Genomic DNA, 15,239 nt, shown 5'->3' with positions numbered 1-15,239 from the left:
TACAGTTGACTCTTTTGATTAAAAACAGGTAAACATGTATGTTTGTGTAAAATGTTCTCTTCCAACTCCTGGAAAGCTTGACTTAATTTTAAAAAGAAGGCACTATGTTGGTTTTTATTTAATGGGGCTTAAATCACATAAATAAAAGGCGATAGGTACCTTGTAGGAATCTGACCAGAGACTTACACAGAAGTTAGCCTTGGTTTCAAAAGGTTAACTAAGGTTTAGAGTGACTTTTTTTTTTAATGTTAAAATCCATGTATAAAAGATTTGAATAAGTGAAAAAGATAGCAAGTGTTATTGGTGTTTATAAGAATGAATAGGAGCCCAATAGTTGCTTTTTGCTGTTGTTGTTGTTGTTTTTTTTGTAAGATTTTATTTATTTACCTGAGAGAGAGCCTAGGAGAGGGGGGAGGATCAGAGGGGGAAGCAGACTCCCCACTGAGCAGGGAGCCTGAGATACAAGATATGATAGGAGACTCGATCCCAGGACTCTGGGATCATAACCTGAATAGAAGGTAGATGCTAAACCCACTGAGCCACCCTGGCACTCCTAGGAGCCTAACAGTTACCATGCTTTCTCCTTGGATTAGAAGGGGTATGGCCCTCGCTCTTTGATTGGTAGTATCCAGTGAATTCATGGACGCCAGGAGGGGAGCGAGGCATCTCACGGTGCGTGTGACACAGAGGACAATTCAATCAATATTTACTGATGAAAAACTAAATTCAAAATTATATCTTAAAAAATGAATCTCTTTTAGAAGCTGAAGCTACCTATTCCAAGTTATAGGTGTATAATTTGTGTGTCTCATCCATAAATCACCTCAAATCTTCTAAGTTATTAAACTGAATGGAAAAAAAATCTAGGAACATGAATAACAAAGGAGAATGATAACGGCTAAGTTTCCCAAGTTTTCACTGAGATACAAAGGCAGCCCAAAGTCAAACTGAGCACTTATTTTCAGATTTATTTAATATAAAAATGTAAGGTAATTCTTAAAAAGAAAATTTTTACCCTATGTTTATCCAAACCAAATTGAGACAAAGGTTTCTGAGCACCGATCACAGTCTCACCAACATGACAGATCGGAATAGTTAATGTCAGTACATTCAATGTAACTTTTTTTCTGACAGTTCTGAATAGTGGAGTGGATGGCTTATGATAAATCTCTTTGTTTTTATTTCTATTCCTCACTTTAAAGGCTAAAAAAAAGAGTTATGTTTTAATTTTTCCATGAAAAACAATAATTTGCGTTAAGATATTAATAACGATGGTAACAATAAAATGCAGATATTTCAGAAAAACTTATCTGATGTTGTAATAATGCAATTTACCAAAACATTATCTTTTTGAATACAATTATGACCCGAAGCCATAGCTAGTAAAATTAAAACTTACTAGGAAAAAAATACGACACTCAGGATCGGGAGAGTCTGAATTCTGTCCTTATCACTACTCGCCCAACCATGGAGCACTTTCGGGTCTCAGGGATGCCTTCTGTGGCACAAGGATGTTATCTGGATTGGACGAGCTCTACAGCATCTATGACTCCTACTGCTTCTGACATTTTTGCAATCCTTTGCATTAAATCAACCAATTGACAAGCAAAGCTAGACAACTGCTGATTTTCTCTACCCAGATTTTCCTGCTAGAGAGTTAGAAACTGGTACATTACTGATGTTTATTTGACAGTATGATCCTAGAAATATTCTTGCTTTAGTTGAAAAGTTTTCTTTGGCTTTTCCCCTCTTACCTGAAGGAAGAAGGAAAAGGTCCTGTCCTGAGGATGGTCGGCTGTTGGAGCCGGGAGGTTTTGAGTGTTCAATGAGGCTGTGTCTTGCGGGAGGTGGGGGAGGTGGGAGGGATGGGGGGAGGGCATCAAAAGCATCTTCACCTGCATTTGAAGAAAGGTGAATATCAACAGCAGAACTTCATCAATGAAAACACAGCATCAGGCCAAAGTAATGATTGATTTTCTCTTGTTGGTCATAAAGAACTTCACCTGCAGGGTTTATCTCGCAGTTTACCAACTTTGAGAACGAAAGCTGCTCATTTTCTGGGAGTGTCTGAAGAGAAACACAGGCACACAAACATACATGTACATGTGCGAGCTTTTCAAACTCCCAGGCCTTTCTGGTAAAAAGCACCACTGCAGGTTATGAAAGAGCTTATTATCTACTTGTAACCTTTATCATGTTAAGACACGAAGTTTGAAAATTCAATTATTATTGGTCATACCATCAAAACAGAACTTCTTATGTAACAATACGAGTTCACAGCCTCTTACTAGAAAATCACACTGTGCACAAGAAATTTAATGTCACAGAACAGATTATTTTTTAAACTTTATTCTTCAGGATTTTAATTCATTTAAACTAATGTTCCATATATTTCATTGTCAAAATACAGAAAATGTACCTATAGTAGAGGAATGTATTTTTCTATTTATCAGATATCTCTAAAGAGGAACAGTTAAATATAGAACTCTCTTCTGTGGTCCCCAAACTACTTATATTTGCATATTTCCCAGCTTTAGTAACTACAGAATATTGTAGCATGCTTTTATGTCTACTTATTTTCCCTTGCCACATCTTACTATTCTACTCATATTTTCCCCATCTCAATTCTTTAAAACAATAAAACTGCAATGTATGTATTTTTGTAAGTAATCTCAAATACTCTGTGAATAAAACAGGGTATAAGCAAACACCTACATATTCCAATAATAAAAATTCATGTATTTAAGTTTATTGACTTAAGCCAAAGGTATATTTTATAGAAAAATAGTTTTTATCATTCATCCAACTTGCCTTATAAAACATATTCAAAGTATTTTCTCTAATGATCATAAGTCTTTTCCTAACTTAAAATATTTGAAGGTGTGGGGAGAGGGGAAGAGAGCTTTGCTATCCTTCCAACATTCAGCTATCCGCTACACTCATTATCTTATTCATCCAAATCTTTTTTTTCAGCCCCTAAATGTCAGGTACCATGCTAGGCACATAGGTAATGTGAAGATCAAAATCACAAGGCCCTGATGCAAGGAGCTTAGATTCCACAAGAAGATCTAAGAAAAACTCACAAAGAGGTATGATTCACAGGTGAGAGTGCCTCAGGTCTCACAGAGAGAGCTCTGCATTGTCAGGGGGACAGGAAAAGTAGAAAGCGGTATTCAGCCAGGTGTTACAAGAACAGAGAGGTCTGGCTATCAGAGGCTCAAAAACATTTACTCATTAAATGCAAGGACGGTGTCTTCCAGACAGAGGGAGTAGCATAAAGAGTATAAATAAAGCATGAGATGTGCGTGAAGAGCGAGAGGAAGGCTGAGTTACAAAGACAGGCTGGAGCACTAATCTGCATTGTCTGCTACGGTAGTCACCATCCGTATATAGCTGCTTCGTTCACATTACAAGTCAAGTTCCATCCACAGTCGCGCAGGTGAATGTATAGATTCTTTACATCACCACATAAACTTCCACTGGACAATGCTGATCTAGGTCATTTAGACTTGGGTAATAGGTCAAAAACCGGCACGCAGGAAGAAGTGGGAGGGAGGTAAAAACAAAACAAAACAGAAACACCCCATAGGTAAAGAAGTTAGCAGTTGCCTGTAATTGATGTAGGTGGGAACGAAGCCCTGAGTATGGAAAGTGCAGGAGCCAAAGACACTAAAATTATGCAACTAGAAACACGAGGTGATGGTGTCGGGAAAACATCAAAAGGGTCATTTGACAGTTCTGGGTGTCTAGCAATCGATTCAGGGAAGCTTATAGATGGACCTTCATCAGACATTACGTTATGGTGACTTGTTACTGTGAAGCCTGAAGGTGTGCGGAGATTCTGTCTTCCTCTAGAAACAGGGTGAGAAGCTTCCTACCTAGATTTAATAAACACAGATACCAGCACCAGCCAGCTTTTACATACACGTGTACCTTCACACATGCACACACACACACTTTTTATCAAAATTCAAACCAAAGAAGATGGAGATTCTCTGTATGTGTAATTGCAGTGATTATAAGACAGAATGTATTTCTCAGTTCTTTACAATAGAATATTTAATTTCCCATAATGTAATTAGCTAAGTAAGTGTAAAGGGGCCATGTTATGCTGAAAGAGTTAAGTACACATTCATTAGGAATTGTACTTAAATCTCAGATGAACACTTCAGGTCTACTAGAACACAAGGGCTCAAGGGAAGAAAGGATGCTCTCACAGGTTTTTTAGACTGCATTTAGTACGTGAAGAGAGGACTTGATAAAATGCAGATTGATGGCCAGCCCTGTACACCACTGCTTCAGTCATGTAAATGGAATGAACCCCAGAGCCACCACTACCTAGAGAAGCCATTCTAATTCAGACAAATTCATACCCTTGTAAGTCTGTGTTACACTGAAATCTGATAATTCAGATATTAACTGAAAGAAGAGGCAGGGTGGCTTGTTTGAAAATTGTTTTAAAGGTTTCAACCTAATGGAGGGATGAGAAGATCATAATCAGAGGGCGTCCTGTTGAGTGAAGAACCATGCTTTGGATTGTCCCGAGTTGGAGGCCTGGCAGGTGGTAATGGCACTGGATCAGAGGCTGAATCAAAAACATCTCCTAGAGGATAACACAAAATCTTAATGTATTTTCAGTACAACAATGGCATGGAATTTTGCCTTTAAATTCTGACCATTAAGATGTAGAACACAAAGAGAATACATTTTATACATACCCTTTAAATATATGCCTAATTCAGGGATGTTTGATTTCTTCATCTCTGAAGATGTACCATGGGTTCCATTCAATATACAGTGACCATTATCACAAGACCTAAGGCGGAGATCAAAGGACAAAAATCATAAGGAAAACTATTTTATTTTTAAAAGTAATTTGGAGGAGTGATAGGAACTAGGAATCCTGCTCATATGCTAAAGCTTGAAAATAAATATAATTTCCTTTTTTGGACAAAGAATAAGAATACTTCAAAGTATTCTTATTCTCATTTAATTATTTTTACAAAGAAGAAGTAAATATCTTATGGAAAACAATCTTTTTTTAAAGTGAAATCAAGAATTACAAAGGCCACAAAAATTACTGATAAGCTAAACAAATCTGTAAAAATTAACATGTATTTGGACAAATTCAATGATACCTTGTCAAGTTTTTGCAGAAAAACATGTAGTAAGGCAAAAATAAATATGTAATAGTCCCAATGACTTATTTGTTGATGGTATGTAACATAGTATTTCTGAAATTTAAGGTTTCCTAATAATAAACTAGAGCCCATCACAGAAGAATTATTAAATGTTCTGAAATTTCATTAAAATTCTGATAGGCATATTTGAAGACCTAGAGTCTATGTTAGAATTTCACTACTGCTATGACCGAAACTCCCAGCACTTTGGATAGCTGTAGAGAAATGACTTTGGCAAAGGCCTTGGGTACACAACAAACATTTTAATCTGTTTGTCTGCAAAGAATAATACTTATTAAAAAAGTATTTTTATTGTTTGTATTAATATACTGGAATCCTACCATATGCATAATGGACAAAACTGGGATATTAGAAGATAGCAGGAAGAGAAAGTACAAAGCACATTTTGTCTTGAGAATATAGCTGTGTAACAATGAACTCTCTGCTCACCAAGTTATTCTGTTCACAAAAAGCTATAGAAAGCAGAGTTTATATTTTCCTTTACTCTGGTTTACTCTGAATTCTTGGGGCATAGTAAAAGTACATACATAATCGAGGAGATAGTGGACATTTAAATAGTTACTGCAAGAGAGCTTCATCTGAAATTCATTTCCATTCTCTCTGGTGGCCATGTCTGTTTCAGGGGCCAGAGATGGTTCATTTTAAAATAGTTATCAGGTATTGAATTTTCATAATATTGATGGATTTTTACTGAAACTGAATTGAATTATTCATCTACTCTTTAACTTTTTCCACATATTGACAATTTATTTCTTCTGATGTTCCAAAGGGGGAAAACATTGGGAAAGGAAACGTTTAAGCTTAATGAGTGCTCTGTGGAGGACATAAGAAGTTATTTCATCCATCGGCTTTCGAGAACAAATTAGATAAAAAATCCACTCCAATTAAGGTTAGGGATTATCAACATTTATTACTTCTCTGTAACAATAGGAAGATAGTAATGGTGGTCATAATTCAAATTTATTTTCAGGATTTGGGAAGCCTGCCACCAAAAATCTCATCCAATATGATCTGACAATTAAAATTTAAAGCATTTAAATTATACCTCTCATTTTTTCAGCAATGGAAAAAAAATGAAATCCCAAGGAAACCAAAAAAGCTCATCTTATTTCAGTCTTTAAAAATTACTATCCATTTGTCAGGGCCAAAAGGACTAAAAATTGCGACAATTTGTATTTGATGTGAAGGAATAACTTCCCTCTCTAGTAAGAGTAGTAGACATTTGGTTCTTCTGATATAACAAATTGCCTCTCAGTTATTTATCTTCTCAATGATACCGTTTTATCAACAAATGTCTTAGACACCACTGATTAGCAAGAAATGCTTTGGTTTTCTTGTTTTGAAATATGAAGCCCTAGATGCAGAATGTTAGTAATTCTGGTGAAGAATACTGCAGAGTGTTGATAATTCTAACCAGGATCACTCATGCAGAAGCTCTCTGGTGAAAATGAAGATTTGCTCCTCTTTTCCAAGTATTGCATTTTCACCTCCATGTGATACACAAAGAAAGGCACTAAAACATTTTTTGGATCTTTCATCGGTAAAGAAGGAAATACTTCACTCATAAAATGCTTTCCACTGATTGACTTGACCTTGAAAAGGAAATAGCACACAAAGTAGAGATGGCTGAGATGGCTGAAGTGCTGGGCAGTTCCATCCTCAATCAAGAGCTGCTGGAAGGCAGGAAGGCTGGGCCACCTGCCACGGTCGACCCTTAGGCTGTGTGCCGAGCATCGCTCCAGGGATTCCGTCTCACAAAGGCAGTGAACTCACAAAGAAAGTTTTAAAACCGGGATTTGACTTACTGAGTACCTCATGTAAGTCAGATGAGAGAAAAGAAAAATACTTGAGATTACAGATTACTAAATCAATTATGTAAGGGAAGAATCACCCTTCTACTTAAGCACATACTAATATTTCAATATATGCCACCCATTTTTAATAACTGTTATATACCTCAGTGGAGCTGCCACTTCAAAGACCAAGGATGTCTCTGTTATGAGGAGAACAAACAACTGACAAGAAGAAAAAAAAAAAAAAGATATGATCCCTCACAATCTTATTCAATCTAAGGAAAAGAAAAATAGTTTCTGATTTAAAAAAAAAAAAGCTAAGGAAAATACTTTCAGTTTTTTTTTTTTTTCCTTTTTACTTTAAGATCTGACGAGTATAAGTAGGTAGCACATCAAGAAGGGAAATGAATATATACTAGTCTTTATATCATGAAAAAAATTCTAAGGAAGGTTCGGTAATACTTTAATGTCCGAGCACTGATTTTCTTCATGAGATATGGGCTTAGAACTGATAAAATGCACCGAAAATAGTGTATTGAAAGTGGATGAATTAATCGCCACAATAGGTAATACACAGCAAAGCCTTATTAGGCTATGACTTGTTTTTGGGGGGCAGGGTGAGAGAAGGGCAACAAAATGTTCCATTAGATTTACTAGTCAATTAATTTAGCTAATGACTTTCTGATTAATGAGAAATCTGCATCTTTTAGTACTCTCTGAAAATAATGCAGAAAATCATATATAGGAAGAAGGGGCTTGGACCAAGAAATCAAAGATTTTTAATTAAATACATGTGATTCAGCTGCTTAAAAACAAAAACCACATATGATAATGCTTATGCAGGCATGAGGTGATAAAATGCTGCCCATATGCTTACCTAGGAGGAGGTTTTACATTATGGCAATGAGATGGTTGTGAATTCAGGGAAACAGGATGGGATGAAGGAATCTTGTATTCATCATCATCTTCCTCTACTGGGTCTCTGGTTTTCTCTGAAAGGGAATTTGCTAACGGGCCAGTACACCTACCAGAGAGGGAAGAAAATCCAGTCTGCTTTAAGCATAACAATTCAGAACAGGCAAGTCAGATGTGATATAATCAAATCAAAAGAGCCATTTTGTCACTTGTATTCATTTTTCAATTACAGGCTAACATCAGAAGGACTGTTCTTCTACTAAATATAGATGAAAAGGATTTTTCAATCTTTTGTTAAGATTCTATTAATGAAATAAAAGAATTTTCATACTTATAATTTTAAATGGCACAGTAAGAAAAACTAGTATCCTGTCAAATTAAATAAAAAGGTCTTGAAGTTAAAAGAGAATGTATAAAATTATCTAAACCAAAGCTATTAAAATATTAACATTTTGTTCCAATTTAACTTAAATGGGTAAATTAAGACAATAAATATATACACATGGTAGTTTTATGTATTAATGAAGTCTTTATAGAAAGGTCAAACTTTCTGTCTCTTGTGAATATTACCTATAAGCTGAAAAAAAAATCCAGTTCAATTAAATGAATTCCTTCTCCTGCGAAGTTCAAGTACAATTCAAATTGTTAATTTTTTTCCCCAAGAACTACTAAGAACTAAAAATGATTGGAACAATTAGAAGTAGATAATAAGCAAACTTATTAAGTCTTTGAGGTATAGTACATTATTTTTATGGCTTCAATTCTCCGGCTAAATAAAAAAGAATGAAGATGAGTACAACAATCGCCTAATACCGAAAGAAATTTTCAAGTATTTTACTCATCCATGAGAGTAAATAAAAAAAAAATAAAACAAAGCCAAACAAGGAAACAAAACCTGGCTGATTTTCACAGTCGTTGCTAATGGAGTTTAATCTAATCCTTGCTTATGCAAGTGAAAAATATAAAGTAGTAACACATGAACCTACCCTAACTTTCTGACACCCAACCAATTTGCAAGACACTGTTGGTATATATAAACCCAAAGCTTTTGTTAATCATGGTGAAACCTCGGTTTCATTAAAGGTTTGTTTTTTTTTTTAATGTCTGTGACTGCAATTTTGAAGCACCTTCTGTAGAGGGAGCAAAAGTCCTTTGGTATATGTGCCATCGAGCCTGAAATAACTTTTTCATTTCGATTTCTTCTCACTAGTTAGAATGAGAAAAATTTTAAGGGCTTTTCTTTGTGCCCATTACAAGAAGACATTGTGAAAAACGTATAAGTTTTCAAGTTTCTACTATGTATTTGAATCCTAAGAAAGTTCATAGATTAAAGAGAAATCTCTCCTAAGACTTTCCAAAAGCATATTTTTGCCTGTCTTTGAAGACTTTTTCAGTACTGATTTTTGAATTCTTGTTTGTTTGAAAAATCTCCAAGTTCAAACGACAGTTTATAGTCAGGTGAAAGAGTGACACAGTAACAAAACCCTGCCGTCACTGCCCAGAGCCCAAGCTAATGACTTGATTAATGACCTGAGGGTTACACCTCCTGTGTGGTGTAACCTTAGAGGAGGTATGTATATTCTAAATGAAGGCAGGGAGTATGTGGATTGCCAAATGGGGACCTGAGAGGTATTGGGGTAGGAATTTCAAACAGGACCTTTCTATGAAGTCTTATAAACATGGACATCGATTTACCTAACTCAAGGATCGGAATGGGTTCTATTGACAAATGAAACAATATACATCCTTTCTATATCCTAATATACTTTCATTCATAATAAATCCTTTTTTCCTTTGCAATTCAAGCATATCTTGTATAAAAGAAAAAGATGTATTAACCAAATGTTCAACAAAATCAATGTCAGAAATCTACCATCTGCCTGTTGTGTTACTTCCAAAGATTTAAGAGTTCCCAAAGAAGCACTACACATTGAGACAAGAATGGACGGTTTTTGAAATGACATCTGTCATGCCTGAGTCTCTTCAGTGATAAAGAATTTCATCTGGGTAACTCTCGCCCCTACTCTTTTGCTTTACTGCAAATCAACAGATGGAATATTTCTGAAGAAAATGGAAAGTAAAGCCCACCTAAGATTTTATGGAATAATAAAGGCTTACTGCTAAAATTTACTAATCATAGATTATTAGCTTAAATGGATTTTAGTGGATTATATCCAGAAGTGGAAAATGTCTTCAACTGGCATTTGTATCCAAATCCAAAAAAGTGATTAAATATTCCATTTATCACCATTTTAATAAGTTTGAAAGTCAATTTTATTTTTCCTCTTTGTGTTTTTAAGGCAAACTTCTTGTATCAGTATAATATTCTACTTCAATAAGCCAGTTTAAAGAATATCACTCTAGTGCATTTTTTAAATTGTTTGAAAGATTTATTTTATAGAGGGAGAGAATGCATGGGGGAGGGGCAGAAGGAGAGGGAGAGAGAAATTTTTTTTTTAAAGATTTTATTTATTTGACAGAGAAATCACAAGTAGGCAGAGAGGTAGGCAGAGAGAGAGAGGGGGAGGAAGCAGGCTCCCTGCAGGGCAGAGAGCCCGACTCGGGGCTCGATCCTAGGACCCTGCTAGGATCATGACCTGAGCCGAAAGCAGAGGCTTTAACCCACTGAGCCACCCAGGCGCCCCGAGGGAAGGGAGAAATTTTAGCAGACTCTGTGCTCAGCAGAGAGCACGATGCCGGGCTCGAGCTTGCAATCCTGAGATCAAGACCCCAGCTGAAAACCAAGAGTCAGATGCTTAATGGGATGTTTAACCAGCGATGCCACACAGGTGCCCCTCCTTCCAGTATATTTTATTCAGCATATGTTTTTATATCAAATTGACCTCATCCGGTTTTTTTTTTTAAAGGTTTTTATTTATTTGTCAGAGAGAGAGCTAGAGAGCACACGCACAAGCAGAGGGAATGGCAGGCAGAGGGAGAAGCAGGCTCCACGTTGGGCAAGGAGGAGCCCAATGCTGGACTTGATCCCAGGACTCTGGGATCGTGACCTGAGCTGAAGGCAGATGCTTAACTCATAGAGCTACACAGGTGTCCCTAATCTTATCTAGTTCTGAAGGTAAAAATAAAAGCAGTTTCTATCATAAAAAAAAAAAAAACAGGAATGTACAGTATGAACTTTGGGTGATTATGTGTCAATACAGGTTCAGCCGTTTTAACAAAGATACCACTATTGTGGAATGTTGATGATGGAAAGGCGAGGCATGTGTGGGGTAGTCAGTATAAGGGAAACTGCTGTACCTTTGCTTTAATTTTGCTGTGAATTTTGCTTTAATTTTGCTGTGAATCTAAAAAAAAATAAAGTCTCTAATTACTCTACACTTCTCTAAAACATGAAATTTTATAAAAAAGAGAAGGAACAAATAAGATAAAGAATTTGTATATAAGATACCAAAAGAGAAATCTTGATTCATGTAAATAATTACACTACTTGTAGTTATATGTGGGATTTTTTTTTTCCCCCTTCACAAACTAATTCAAAAAGTAGGTTCAATTTTACTTGCCACTAAGTAAGTGGTAAAAGAATTAGTTTCACAAATTTCATTGGCTATCATGTATGTTTACTTTTGGCAGTTGAGAAAATACCTAACTTATGGGACACAAGAAAATTTTCAGTCATTGATATGGCTTCTGAGAAATGTTTAAGATATCAGAGGAACAAAACAGAGCAAATCATATTTGGCAGGTTCCAAGTTAAAGCTGCCAAGTAAACCATCTTATCATTTACACCCATTACTTCATTCCCTTTATATCATCATCATACCCAGAGCGGAGTGCTTTGCACTGTGGCTGTCATTCGGCAGTTAATACGCTGGTAATGTACAAGGACACATCCTCTCAAAGATGCACAGCCATTCTCCCCCCAACCTCTTGTTAAACCCGCTGTATGTTAGTTATCGGAGCCTTGAGTGAGAAACACATCCATTTTCTGCAAGTGCACACTTGAAACAAACCAAGAATATATTTTCCAATGCTGTTCTTAGTGATTTGTACATTTCAAAACGAACTCACAGACACACTCCTCCACAGCATTTTATATTCTTGGTGTAAGGCACATAATCAGAGGGGTGACGTGAGTATCCCACTGGCTTTATTTATGTAACTTATAACTCAAATACCACCATTGCCACGTACTTCCTTTCCTTCAATTGAGCAATTCTTGATAACTCACTTAGTCCATCAACTTTTCCAGAAAAAAGGCAAAGTAGAAATATTCATTTTCACTGTCTATGAACCCCCTGTGACATTGCCTGACAAAACAGTTTTCTTTCCACTTTAATTTGTTCAATTATACGTATTTGGTACATGTTCTTTCACTGACGTTGTGTTTTCTATATATTCACCTACACCTGTCATCTATTTCTGTCCTGAACTGCAAAATGCTTAAGGGTCAACAAAGGCCGGGCGTGGTATGTAACCAGGGGAGCACTCACAGCTTTTAGACAAAAATGAGTGATTATCGGAGAAACAGATAACCAAGCTGTTAAGGGGAAAAGAATGATCATTTTTATGATTCTTTCATAATCTAGAAAAGGATTTTGATATATTATTTATATATTATTATTATTTTTTTAAAGATTTTATCCATTTATTTGACAGAGAGAGATCACAAGCAGTCAGAGAGGCAGGCAGAGAGAGAGGGAAGCAGGCTCCCCGCTGAGCAGAGAGCCTGATGCGGGGCCTGATCCCAGGACCCTGAGACCATGACCTGAGTCAAAGGCAGAGGCTTAACCCACTGAGCCACCCAGGCACCCTATATATTATTTTATAAATTGTTTTCTACATATAAGAATGTTTATTTAATCATATCTGAAGGCAAGGTTTTAAAAAATAACTTTTCTTAAAACTGACTCTTCAGAACCTGCTGTATACATTAGTCCATATTTCTTGTATTAATTATCACAAGCCTAACAGGGAAAATACTTAACTCCCAGAAATCATAGCCTTGGTAAGTGGTGACACTAAATAAAGCTCTATTTGAAATGGTGGCATGTATGCCACAAAATAGTCACTTCCCCAGTATATCAGAGTGAGTTTTATAATACATACTGATTTTGAGGTTTCTTTCAGGACATCAAGAAGAGCTGGTGTGGCATACTATCACGTTTAACAAACCTTTCCTGTAAGCTTTAATTATAAGCATCTCATGGACTTGAATATAAATTGGAGAAACAAACTTTAAGTTGTATTTTTAAGTTAACTTATTCAGAACCAATGTCTACCTTTAAAATTTTTAGGGGATCTGCTTTAGAAATCAAAAAGATACTGAGGAAACACATACTCTTCTTGAGAATCTACTTTTCCAATATATGTTGTACATGAAAGACTTCATGATGATATTTAAAGTGGTATCATTCGTAATCACCAAAAACTAGAAACAACCCGAATGTCCCTCAGTGGAGGTGGATAACCAAGCTACAGTATGTCTTACAATGGAATACTTAGTCTGGAGCAAGACAAGGAAGAAACTACTGATACACTTGATAACACGGATGAATCTCAAATGCATTACACTAAGTAGAGAGCAATCAGACTCAAAGGACTAGGTACCACATGATTCCATTTACATGACCTTCTAGAAGAGGCAAAACTGTATGGAAATAAATCAGATGGGTAATTTCCACGGGTTTGGGATGAAGGGAACTGACATAAGGCACAAGGGGACTTTTTGGAGTGATGGAACTGTCCTGTATCTTTTTTTTTTTTTTTTTCTTTTTGACAGAGAGATCACAAGTAGGCAGAGAGGCAGGCAGAGAGAGAGGGGGAAGCAGGCTCCCTGCTGAGCAGTGAGCCCCATGTGGGGCTCGATCCCAGGACCCTGAGATCATGACCTGAGCCGAAGGCAGAGGCTTTAACCCACTGAGCCACCCGGGTGCCCCAACTGTCCTGTATCTTGATTGTGGCGGTGATTACGTGGCCATGCATTAGAACTCACAAAGCTGCATTTTGCTGTACATAAATTACGCTTTAATGAGGGAAAATTTTCATTTTAAAATTAGAATTCATTTTGACTCACTTTAAATATTAGTGGTAAGCATCTTTCACAAATATGCTGAATATTCTTAGTGGCCTTCAAATAACCTATTGAATTCTACATGAGATGACAGAGAAATCTTAACAGAAACTAAGAAATGCTTGAATGTTGTGGAATATGCAAAGAGGCCCTCCCTTAATATGAAAATGAAATCTCATTCTAGCCCCACATGTTTTCTATCAACGGATTGATATGTTCATGGAGAAATGGAGAATATATGATAGATTATGCCGCTGTGAGACCAAAAAGAGACAGTATAAGGAGTATATTTTACATTGTATATTTAAATAGCATCCAATTTTCTTTTGTTTGAGATGGAGAGAGGGAGAGAGAGAGAGAGTGTGAGCAGGGGGAGGAACAGAGGGAGAGGGACAGAGTCTCACGCAGGCCGCACGCTCAGCACAGAATCCAATGTGTGCGCTCGATCTCAGGACCCCAAGATCATGACCTGAGCTGAAATCAAGTCAGACACTCAACCAACTGAGCCACCCAGGCAGCCCTAATGGCTCACATTTCTAAGGCTACCTAATTTTTTATCATCATAAATGAGTTCTTTTTGTAAATTATAAGTAACAGGTTTGTCAGACCACTAGGGCTACTGTTATATCAGTTCTCATCATAGTTTTTAATCAGAGAAAATTAAAGATTAGTGGAATTAGTGGCATTCCCTCTATCCAGATTATAGCCATCCACCAAATATTGCTTTCCACAAAAGATGAGAAGGGACTGCCATTCTGTGTGAATGTAGAAATTATAATACTGTAATAAAAAGGAGAAAAATAATATTCACATATCTTTTGTACACTTTCCACACATTATTGCTTTTTCTGTTGAGACTGGTTTAAAATAATAGACTTGCAACCCTCAACTGTTTTTTCATCAATGTTTCAACAAGTGGGTTGTAGGGATTCACCAGAAAACCTACATTAGGATGGTTAAACTGCTTTGCAGGAGATTTGAACACTTTTTCTTGCATCATCTCATTGATTTACAAATTAAGTCTGAGTTTCAAATATTAAGTCACATCAGCGGGTCCAAATCAAATGCACAAGCATTCTGCACAACACAACAAGAGAAGGATACCACAGCAATCCTAGTGGACACATTGAAAAGAAGGACCCTCTCCACCGTCCCTATGCATCATGTCAATTGTTATTTATAGAAGACTGTTGTCTTCAGGAATAGTGCACCTTTCCATTTACTCAAGGTAAAACAAACAAACAAAAAGTGCAGCATCTTGGCAAGCCTTAAAAAGATTTTAAGGTACTAGAGGAAAGT

The 15,239-nt window shown here is 36.4% G+C and overlaps 1 protein-coding gene across 4 annotated transcripts in view; it reads right to left on the bottom strand.

The window, feature by feature from the left end:
* The window catches only part of LOC111149136 (Cbl proto-oncogene B), a 216,429-nt gene that overhangs the window by 26,392 nt on the left and 174,798 nt on the right, over positions 1-15,239 (bottom strand). For 2 of the 4 annotated variants that reach the window (XM_022506080.1, XM_022506087.1), the window contains 4 exons: positions 7,872-8,018; positions 4,719-4,816; positions 4,472-4,603; positions 1,755-1,895 (listed from right to left, as the gene is read on the bottom strand). In XM_022506080.1, coding sequence (XP_022361788.1) covers positions 1,755-1,895; positions 4,472-4,603; positions 4,719-4,816; positions 7,872-8,018 — 518 coding nt within the window. The remainder of the gene's footprint in view (positions 1-1,754; positions 1,896-4,471; positions 4,604-4,718; positions 4,817-7,871; positions 8,019-15,239) is intronic. The other 2 variants (XM_022506103.1, XM_022506095.1) reach the window with 1 other exon arrangement.

Source organism: Enhydra lutris, unplaced genomic scaffold (assembly GCF_002288905.1).
Source record: "Enhydra lutris kenyoni isolate GAN:26980312 unplaced genomic scaffold, ASM228890v2 scaffoldscaffold2, whole genome shotgun sequence".
NCBI lineage: Eukaryota > Metazoa > Chordata > Mammalia > Carnivora > Mustelidae > Enhydra > Enhydra lutris.
This window is presented reverse-complemented; position numbering and strand designations above follow the sequence as displayed.